General features: G+C 51.2%; 1 protein-coding gene across 1 annotated transcript; it reads left to right on the top strand.

The window, feature by feature from the left end:
* The first annotated feature begins 801 nt into the window (after positions 1-801).
* On the top strand, positions 802-2,762 carry LOC101911206 (cornulin). Its single transcript, XM_027780657.2, has 3 exons — positions 802-939; positions 1,276-1,598; positions 1,824-2,762. Exons 1-3 carry the CDS (start codon positions 802-804, stop codon positions 2,572-2,574), a joined length of 1,212 nt encoding a protein of 403 aa, XP_027636458.2. The 3' UTR covers positions 2,575-2,762.
* The last annotated feature ends 8,387 nt before the right edge of the window (positions 2,763-11,149 follow it).

Below are 11,149 nucleotides of genomic sequence, written 5' to 3'. Positions count from 1 at the left end.
TTAGGGAGGATCGTGCATTAACTCTGGAGAAAAGCATCCAAGCAAAGGTTAATGAGGAAGAGACAAACGAAGACGGAGGCATGACGATGTAATTGGGTGACAGACGGTTCGGGTCACCCTGCTGAAGGGGTGTCTCCTCTCGAAGATGCAGGCTGTGATCCTGAAGTGTATATAAGACGCCGGAGAGCTGATCTGCTCCAGACCGCGCTCCCAAAGCTCAGCGCTCCTGCTCCTCGCCCAGGTAAACCTGGACAGACTTTTCACGCTGTCTGACTTTGCTACCAACAGGAAAGCAGGAGCTTCTGGCCATGAGGATGTCCCTGGAGCTGCCATGGCTGAGCTCTCCTAAAGGAAAAAAAAATGATAAAAATGATAATAAAAGAGCTCTGCAATTACACTGTTCCATGGTTTGTTAGAGACCACCTCCATGCACAGCTCTGCCCAGCTGCAGAGAAAGCTAAAAGGGATTTTTTTTTCTCACTGTGTCCCCTCAGCCTTTCATCTCTTGCTGTCCCTCACCTCTCCAGCCATCACCTGCTGGTCCTCACACCAGCCATCTCTGCAGCTGAGTTTCGTTTCTCAAATTTATTCTCCTGCGAGGTTCTCCTTGCTCGCTCTTTCTTTTTCCTTGTAGCGTTAACATTTTATCTGTGGCCTTCTCTGGCTCTTCTTTCACTCTCTGCCTGTCCAGCTGTGTTGTTTAACTTCTCTAAAAACCAAGCAAACAAACAAATAAAAAAATTTTTAAAAGCCCCTTTTTGTCTGTGTTTTCCTCACAGGCTGCCTCAATTTTGCAGGGAGATGGCCCAGCCCCAGGAAAACATCAATGGCATCGTTGCTGCTTTCTACGTGTGTGCCAGGAGCGACGGCGACTGCGGCGCCCTGAGCAGGGAGGAGCTGAGGCAGCTCATCCAGCAGGAGTTCGTGGATGCGATGGAGGTGAGGATCCGGCCCCGCAGCTGGTGCCTTCTGGCTGCAGGGCTGGGGTCGGGGCTGCGGTGGGGTGGGTGCAGCCATGCACTGCCGTGCGGGCGTGCAGGATGCCTGGCCCCAGGAAAGGCACAGATGCCTTCGAAGCTCAGGATCTGCCGAGAAGAGGAGAGGCTGGTCATTCTCCCAGTGCCACCAGCTTGTAGAGCTCAGTGTGGGAACAACACCAGCCGTGGAGGGGTCAGGACGTAGGGCTGCATTTCTGCCCTGAGGCTGCTCGGGTGCTCCTCAAGAGATGTCATGTATGGCTCACAGGCTTTGCCAACAACATTTGTCTCTTTATAGAACCCCCAGGACCCCAAAACCGTCAAGAAGGTGCTGCACTTCCTGGAGGATGGCAGCAACCGCAGGGTTGACTTCAGTGAGTTGCTCAGCCTGGTTTTCCGCATGGCCAAGGCTTGTTACAAGCCACTCCAGCAGCACCAGGTGCAGGAAGGTGGGCAAGAGCTGACAGTGCAAGAGGAGGCAGGTGGGGAGCAGCTGCTGGGGCCACACACAGCAGGGAGGGTCTCCCACAACCAGCAGATCCCTGAGCAGGGTGTTAACAGCCAGGTCCAGGATACTGAGATGCTGGACCCAGACAACCATCAAACCCAGGAGGGTGAGACATCAAAGCAGGACCCAGACACCCATAAAACCCAGGAGGGTGAGACACCAGAGCTGGACCAGGGAAACCATCAGACCCAGGAGGGTGAGACATCAAAGCAGGACCTGGACACCCATCAAACCCAGGAAGGTGAGACACCAGAGCAGGACCTGACCACCCATCAAACCCAGGAAGGTGAGACACCAGAGCAGGACCTGACCACCCATCAAATCCAAGTGGGTGAGACACCAGAACAGGACCTGGCCACCTGTCAAACCCAGGAGGGTGAGACATCAAAGCAGGACCTGGACACCCATCAAACCCAGGAAGGTGAGACACCAGAGCAGGACTTGACCACCCATCAAACCCAGGAGGGTGAGACATCAAAGAAGGACCTGGACACCCATCAAACCCAGGAGGGTGAGTCACCAGAGCAGGACCAACACACTCATCAGGATGATGGGACTGAAGCAGCAGAAGGGGATCCAGAGAGAGGTGAGATCCTGGACACTGCAACTCTGGAGCAGGACAGAAATACCCATAAGGCTGAAGAGGCTGAGACACCAAAACAGGACCCAAAAATGCAACAGGCCCAAGAAACTGAGGCGCCAGGACAGGGTTCAAACCACCATCAGAGCCCAGAGGCAGAGTCAGCAGAGCAGGACCTGAATTTCCCTTCTGAGACACAAGGAAAAGACCCAAACAACAAGACCCAGGTCTTCAAGGCCCTTCAGCAGGACCCCAACCCTGGCAAGACCCAGAAGCTGCTGCCCCCACAGCAGGGTGAAAGATCCCATTGGGATCCCAAGCCCCAGGGAATGTGCCATGACCCAGCTTGCCATCAGGTCCCTGAATCCGAGGTGCTGGAGCAGGAGCGCAGCTGGGCAGAGGCTCCGTTTTGTCCAGCACAACAGCAACAAGAGGCTCATCACCAAATTCAACCTGCTATAGAGCAACAGCTCCTGCAGTCTCTGTATCAGTGGCCACCACAGCAGTAAAGGCTGAGACCAGCCCCTGTCTAAACAAGGCTGTTGCCCCCTTCCAGGAGGTGCATTTTATCCAGTCCCACTCTGATTTTTGCATTTCTCTTCGTTCTGTCTTGTCCAATTCCTTACCAACCCCAGGCTTCAGGCCCTTGGTTTGTACTGAGCTATGCTTGGCTAGAGACCTTCCCTCTTACTCTGTGTTAGGCTGCCTGTGTAAGCAAAGCAATAAAACTGAAGGCAAAACCGCAGTGTCCCGGTGTGTCGCTACTAGCATGCCCTCAGCTCAGCTCTGAGCAAACAGCCAGGTCGCCACGATGTGGTGCGGAGGACCTGAGCATCCATCCCTTGCATGACATATGGCCAGATTGCTCCAGGGTGCAGATGGAAGGATGGCTGCAGAGAGGCAGGTGTGTCTTGGGGGTGGATAGCCTAAAGGAGCTGCTGCTCAGCTGCCTCTGCAATTTAGCCGAGGTGAATCGATTGCTCCCGGTAGGAAGGGATGTGACATCCCTGTGAGAGATGTCTTCAGAGAGGGTAGAAGTCTGGATTAACACAACAGCATGGCTGACCTGAACAGATTCTTCACAGCATCCATCTGCTCTGGGCATTTTTCATGTCTGCTGTGAAAAGAATAAACAGCTGCCTAACACTGAATGGGAGGGATTTGTCCTATTTAACCTCCCTTATTAATAATCTCAGAAGCAAGGGGAATGTGGAGCATGCTATGAAGATCAAAAATCCCTATTAGCTACGCAAGTCTCCAAAGGAAGGAGTGGAGATGTATTAAACACAGGAAAAATGATGATTTGCGTACGTCCAGTCCCAGCACCAACTGGGAGGGCAGAGATAAAGGGCTGACATGCCAACCATCCACAAATGGAGCCAATGCCAGATTCAGTTCAAACAATTTGGGGTACCAGGTCCTTGGGCACTTGTCCAGACGAGCACATAGGAATGTGGGTAACTGAGGGCATGAGCAGTCTGGTGAAGTCAGTGGGGTTTATTAGGGGATTCAGACGTGCTGGACCACCAGGCAGGCGCAGGACTCAGCATCCCGCAGGGAGGGTGATGCTCAGCCTGTTTTTCACCATGCTATCTTTCACTTGCGACCTATCAGCAAAATCAGCACATGATAAATGCACACGCACCTCCTGCTCTGTGGCCGGTGACAAGCAGCACACAGAGACCTCACTGGAAAATAAAACGTCATTCCTCTGGGACACCCCAGAATTTCACAATTTGCTAAGCGCTGAATCAGAAAAACCAGCATTTCAAAACTATCCCCAGAATGTGCATGACAAAAATGATCTGGTTTAAAGGTGTTAATGTCAGAATTAAATGTATTAGACACAAAGTACTCCAGTCTGCTCTACGCCTGATAAAACATTTTAGCAATAATAAATTCTGACCTACCTCATGACAGCTGCGGAATGCAATGGGAGAGTCAAGACTGAAATCTTGACTATCTGTCAAAACCCCATTCTACCCGGGACATTCCTCAAAACATTTCATTTTCCAGAGAACTCCATTGTTCTTGTAAAATACATCTCAGTTAGAGGTTTGTTTGCTTCTTATTAGCTCTTGGCTCAGGGTCTAAAATCCCCAGACCCAACCTATAGTCTGCCACCTTTTGCAGCATCAATAAAAATCTGACCTCCTGGTTCAGGCAGGCACAGAGTCCCATTAGGAACACATTAACCATATGCTTTATTCTGAATAACACTATTTTTGCCATCAGGAGTATCGTTTTTTTGAAGTTAAGAGGAGGTTTTTTGTTTCATTTTAAGGAGAACATGAAAATTACCGCACCGACAGAAAGAGTCCTGCAAGCCTGGGTGGTGTTGGAAAAGACCTTTTATCCACCACACCAGGAGCTCAGTTCCTCTAAGATTAAATACAACAGAATTTTGGTCAACAAATTAAATGGTGGTGGGGATGGGCACAGGGTTGGGTGAGAAGCAGAAGGATGGAGCCCACCCTCTTGGGTACCAGCTTTTAAAAACCTACCCAAGTCCCATCTTAGGAAAGCATCTTCGGGGAAAACCAAGCCCTTGGAGAAATGAAGGTTTCAGTGCCACCAAGAACGTGCTTTGAAACTCCTTGCTTTGACCTGGGAACGGCAGCAAAGCATGGGAAAGCAGGCGAGCGTGCCGGTGTGTGCGTGGCCAAAGCACGACATACGTTTTTTCCTGCACCGATACCCGAACTCTACCCAGTGGCTTACATGGCACCCAACCATCCCACACTGCCCCAGCCCCTGCAGGGGGGATTACAGACTGTTACAGGACACCAAGCCGCACTGTAATACTCTAATTTTAATAATAACTCCAATCCACCATAAAATTACAGTTTCCCAAGGGTATTATTATCCCACAGGTGGGGTATAATTTGCACAAGTATAATTTAATCTTGAAAAAAAAGCTCAAAAATGAAGTATGGTTAGCAACAATCCTTCATACGCACTTGTATGAGTATCCTCAAGGTGTTACCAGCTCTAATTAATTAGGCTCCTACACCCAGTATGATCTTACCTTACAGATGGGCCAGATGAGCCACTCACCCAAGGCTGCGTGACAAGTTCATGCTCCAAAGGCTCTCTGCAATGTCTCCGTCATGCTCGTCAAGGCAGCATCCTACCTCCAAAACCAAAAGCAGGGGCCCAGGTGGCACGGCTGGTATCTTCTCTATTTGCTCTGTGTCCTGGGAGAGTTAAGGGTGAATAAAGGAATCAGTTGTCTCTAATTAATTTACTGTTAAAAGATTAAAAAAAAAAAAAAAGAAAGATTGTAGAGGTAATTACAGCGAGAGCTGCCTAGGGCAACCAGATGAAGATTCAACATGAATCGACCTCTCAGCAGAGAGGTTTCTGCTTTTATTTTTAATTAAAGATCAAGCAAAGTTGAAATGAGAGTCATTCATGGAAGACAGTTAATATGAAAAATGTTTTATCATGATTTTTCTCAATGAAAAGTCATTGCTTATTGAACAGACATTTCCTTGTGCAAAAATTCATTTTGCAAACTTTACCATTTAAAAACATTCTGTTTGTGGTTGGTTTTTTTCCAACAAAAACCTGGATAATATAACAAAAAAGCTCCCTAATAAGAAGTTACCAAAAATAAAACACTCTACAAGGACACCATACAAGCCTAGATCTGGAGGATTTGGGGATGCCACTGCTGTGAGCCTGCATTTCACCATTTTTGTAGCATTTAGGTCGTCTTCTGTCCTTCTGTGAGCAACAGCCAGACCAAAACCCAAACCCCACTGACCTCAGGCACAAGGTGCCAAAGGGACTGCACAAAAAGACAACAAAAATAATCTCTGTCCACACAGCGAGCTCTACTACCTTCTGTCCCCCTCGTCAAAATTTCATTCTGGTACAATTTTCATGTGTGCGTGTGTGTGTTACACATATATAAATTCATACCTATGCAGGCGCACATTTTTACCAAAATACACCCTCCCATTAATGTGTATATATGCTTTATAGCTGCTGTAGATCTTTCTAAATCTGAAATAAAATCAGCCTGTAAAATGACTTTACAATCTGGATTAGGTGGAACCAACCAGTGCCTGAATTGCCACATGGCAACTGCTATTTCTGGGTTAAAATGATAGGTAAGGGAATGATAAGTTAAATAACCCGTTTGAGGACGTGAAGGTGCAGCTGGGCTTGGCCAAAGATGAATCAGGACAATGTCCACAAAGGGTGTCTCCTTTCTGTAGCTCCATCAAGGACCCTATAAAAGCACTCCAGTCCTCCGATCACTCCGCACGGCTTCACAGGAATCCCACTTGATCCCATTGGTGATTTGGGTAAGTCACTCCTTCTGCAATGTACCCTCTGGTGGGCAAGGAGATGTTATTTCTATAGATTCATGGCGGGTGGCAACGTCATTCCTGACACAGTATTTTCCAAGTCTTTAGCGTACCTGTCCAGTGAAGTGTTGTTTTATGTTATTCGGGCACCTGCATGCTGTCCTGGTGTGTCCATGTGTAGAGGCAGCTCTTCCCAAAGGGAAAATGAGCGAGTGCAACAGATTTTGTGCCCACCTTTGGTCAGGGGTCAGCTTGCAGCCCAAATCAACAGATTGGAGAAATTTAATGTTTTCTCTAAGAAATACCAAAACCTGGGATTTTGTATGCAGAGGTGTGCGCATGTGTTGATGCGTGTGCGCACGTTTAGAGGCAGCAAGGCAGACACGGCACAGCTTCCCCAGCTGAGATCTCAGCACCGATGGACCTGAGAACAGGCTTGGGGATCCTGCGAGGAGGAAGGAAGGAGGTGGCTTTTGAGGTTTCCAGACACAAAGCTCCAACAGGAGTGTTGCTTTCTGCCAAGCAGGTCTTAGTAAAATTAAATAAACAGCTCTGACCTAGGCAATCTGACAGATCCCCGCTGGCCAGAACCTATTTGCCAATGAACTAATGCTGTAATGAATGCTTTATCAATTGTTTGCATTACTGCTGGTCGCAGGAACATCAGCCACAGGGCTTGTTTTAACTCCCTGTAAGCACTCTACCTGTCTCTGACCCAGCTAGGTCTTGTCTCAGGCCACGCCAGTGCTGCGTTAGGCATCCTCTAACCTGCTTCACAGAAGCCAGTGTAGCTCAGAGTCAGGCAGAGCTAGCAATGTCTGTCCTGGAAATGTAAGTACCTGGTAGAACCCCATGGGGACGGGTTCTTGGGGCATCTCTTGAGTCACCATCCCCGGTTCCCTCCCTGCAGTCCATAAATGCAGGCATCCTGCCATCCCCTATCAAACGCCATTCAAATACATCAGTAGACAAGTGGGAGGACACTCCCCATCCCACTAAAACACCTAAGCTTTTGAATTTCTTCCCAGTGCTCTGGTGAAACAGTGCTCGCCGTGGCGCAGGAGTGGACCCACAGCATGTGGCACCCAGTGCCCCGTCAACACACACAGCCTGACCCCAGCAGTTCTGCCTCCTCTTCTCGTGCTCAGAAAATCTCCCATCCTTAGGTCTGCTCCTTTTCTTGCAGGCTTGCTTGAATCTGCAGGAAGATGTCTCGCTTCTTAGACAGCATTTCCACCATCATCAGCATCTTTCACCAACACACGAAGGAAGATGGAGACCACTCCAAACTCAGCCGAAGGCAGATGAAAGAGTTCATCCAGAGGGAGTTTGCAGATGTCATCGCTGTGAGTGCTGCTGCAAGCGGGAGGGCTTGAGGCACAGACTGGAGCGCAGGGACTGCAAAACCTCCTTCTGGAGGGCGGGTGATCCTTATGACAGTGGGATGGGGAGGCTTTCACCAAAGGGGAGCGGCAGAGGTGTTCCTTTGCGCTGGTTGCTTTGACAGCTCTTTCAACCCATTTTGCCACGAGGAAGTGGGCAAGAGCTGGAGAATGAGCTTCAGGGAGGTATGGGTTTCTCTCAAAGGTAGGAAGGATACAGCAGCAGAGGGAGACAGTGTACCCCAAAGAGGAGAAAGCTGGTTAGCTGGAGCCAATGAACAACCAGGAAAACAGAGGACAAAGACATGGAGTTGTTGCTGAGCTATAAAAGTGAAGGTGTTAGAGATGGAAGGAGAAAAGATTGCAGTTGTCCCCATCCTTGCATTTCGCTGATACAGAGCAGGAAGGCTAAAACCCCTTTTTTGTTTCCCTGTGTGCATGTTTTCCCTGCAGAAGCCGCATGACCCTCAGACGATTGACAAGATTCTGCAGTTTCTGGAGTGGGATGGGGATGGGGAAATAGATTTTAATGAGTTCCTGCTTTTGGTGTTCAGAGTGGCTAAAGCCTGCTACTGGTACCTGCCAAAGGGACCATACCTTCGGCAAAGAACAAAGCTGACAACCAGTGGCAAGTCACTCCAAGAGCCTGAAATTAAGAACAGAGGGAGCCATCAGCATCACCAGGAGGAAGAGGAGCAACAAACCCGTGAAAGTAATCGTCATCCCCGCTGTGAGCCTGAGCTGCAAGGAGACACCAGGGTCGAGGAGCTTGAAACACAAGCTGAAATGGGCAGGCATCACCAGCAACGTAACACAGAAAGCAGAAACGAAGCAAAACGAATCAGCAAGCTGGGGCAGCAAGTCCCTCAAGCAAAGGATGAACGAAGCCAAGAGCCATGTGAGCAATGGAACAGCCAGAGAAGACGTGAGCCACCAGAGCCAGACAGACGAGGAGATGTACAACCCTGCAAGCGTAGCACCTTGCAAACACATGAGCCTGGACTGCGGGAAAAGAATAGGCAAAATCTAGATGGGCCCCAGCCAGAACAACTGGCAGATGTGAGGAGTCGCAGCCAGAGTTCTGAACCCCAACCACTACCAAACCGGTGGAGTAGCCGTCAGCCACATGAGCAAGCACTACCAGCATATAATCAATATCAACAGCAGCCACAAGGAGAAGATAGAGAAACTAACAATCAGCCACGTAAACCTGAATTACTCACAGAAGAGAGAACCCGCTACCACCTATGTGAGCTGGAACAAACAGCACTTGCAGACAGCAGCCACGAGCCACGTCAGCCTGAATGCCTGAAGTCAAGACGCCCACATCAGTCATACTTACAGGAACCGCTAGAATTTGACCGCAGGTACTATGACAACTGTGACCCAGAAAGAGAAATCCATGAAAAAGAAAAGAATGAGCAACACGAAATACAATATGCAGAAAAGGAGGAAGACATGCATCAGGATAAAGAGTGGGAAGAACGAGACGGTATAAGACGGGAAGAGCCCCTGCGGGAGAGGAGGGTCGATCGCCAACGGGAGCTGGAGATCGATGTCTATGAGCGCCGCAGCCGCCAGACGCAGGAAAGGGAAGAGCGCGATGCCACGGCTGAGCAGAGAGAGACACGCGACAGACGCGTCTGTGAGACACGGGAGCGCGAAGGCAATGGAAGGAGGAGGCCTGAGGCAGTGAGGTACGAAAGGACACGAGAAACCGTGGTGGCAGAAGCAGAAGCCGATGTGAAGATCCACCGTGAGTCCCGCGAACTGGAGCCACGTGAGGACATAGAAAGGAGGGAATATCTTCGTGAGGGGGAAGACCGACGGGATGAGAGGAGAATATGCCGTGGAAGAGAGGGGGAAGAGCCCCTGCGGGAGAGGAGGGTCGATCGCCAACGGGAGCTGGAGATCGATGTCTATGAGCGCCGCAGCCGCCAGACGCGGGAAAGGGAAGAGCGCGATGCCACGGCTGAGCAGAGAGAGACACGCGACAGACGCGTCTGTGAGACACGGGAGCGCGAAGGCGATGGAAGGAGGAGGCCTGAGGCAGTGAGGTACGAAAGGACACGAGAAACCGTGGTGGCAGAAGCAGAAGCCGATGTGAAGATCCACCGTGAGTCCCGCGAACTGGAGCCACGTGAGGACGTGCTGGAAAGGAGGGAATATCTTCGTGAGGGGGAAGACCGACGGGATGAGAGGAGAATATGCCGTGGAAGAGAGGGGGAAGAGCCCCTGCGGGAGAGGAGGGTCGATCGCCAACGGGAGCTGGAGATCGATGTCTATGAGCGCCGCAGCCGCCAGACGCGGGAAAGGGAAGAGCGCGATGCCACGGCTGAGCAGAGAGAGACACGCGACAGACGCGTCTGTGAGACACGGGAGCGCGAAGGCGATGGAAGGAGGAGGCCTGAGGCAGTGAGGTACGAAAGGACACGAGAAACCGTGGTGGCAGAAGCAGAAGCCGATGTGAAGATCCACCGTGAGTCCCGCGAACTGGAGCCACGTGAGGACGTGCTGGAAAGGAGGGAATATCTTCGTGAGGGGGAAGACCGACGGGATGAGAGGAGAATATGCCGTGGAAGAGAGGGGGAAGAACCCCTGCGGGAGAGGAGGGTCGATCGCCAACGGGAGCTGGAGATCGATGTCTATGAGCGCCGCAGCCGCCAGACGCGGGAAAGGGAAGAGCGCGATGCCACGGCTGAGCAGAGAGACACACGCGACAGACGCGTCTGTGAGACACGGGAGCGCGAAGGCGATGGAAGGAGGAGGCCTGAGGCAGTGAGGTACGAAAGGACACGAGAAACCGTGGTGGCAGAAGCAGAAGCCGATGTGAAGATCCACCGTGAGTCCCGCGAACTGGAGCCACGTGAGGACATAGAAAGGAGGGAATATCTTCGTGAGGGGGAAGACCGACGGGATGAGAGGAGAATATGCCGTGGAAGAGAGGGGGAAGAGCCCCTGCGGGAGAGGAGGGTCGATCGCCAACGGGAGCTGGAGATCGATGTCTATGAGCGCCGCAGCCGCCAGACGCGGGAAAGGGAAGAGCGCGATGCCACGGCTGAGCAGAGAGAGACACGCGACAGACGCGTCTGTGAGACACGGGAGCGCGAAGGCGATGGAAGGAGGAGGCCTGAGGCAGTGAGGTATGAAAGGACACGAGAAACCGTGGTGGCAGAAGCAGAAGCCGATGTGAAGATCCACCGTGAGTCCCGCGAACTGGAGCCACGTGAGGACATAGAAAGGAGGGAATATCTTCGTGAGGGGGAAGACCGACGGGATGAGAGGAGAATATGCCGTGGAAGAGAGAGGGAAGAGCCCCTGCGGGAGAGGAGGGTCGATCGCCAACGGGAGCTGGAGATCGATGTCTATGAGCGCCGCAGCCG

The sequence above is a fragment of the Falco peregrinus genome, chromosome 19 (assembly GCF_023634155.1).
Source record: "Falco peregrinus isolate bFalPer1 chromosome 19, bFalPer1.pri, whole genome shotgun sequence".
Lineage (NCBI taxonomy): Eukaryota > Metazoa > Chordata > Aves > Falconiformes > Falconidae > Falco > Falco peregrinus.
Note: the sequence above shows the minus strand (reverse complement) of the source record. Positions and strands in the feature narration are given on the sequence as shown.

Coding starts and splice junctions, on each gene's coding strand:
- LOC101911206 (XM_027780657.2), top strand. CDS start 802: ATGGCCCAGCCCCAGGAAAACATCAATGGCATCGTTGCTGCTTTCTAC. Junction 940..1,275: donor AGTTCGTGGATGCGATGGAG/GTGAGGATCCGG, acceptor GTCTCTTTATAG/AACCCCCAGGACCCCAAAAC. Junction 1,599..1,823: donor CAAACCCAGGAGGGTGAGAC/ATCAAAGCAGGA, acceptor AGTGGGTGAGAC/ACCAGAACAGGACCTGGCCA.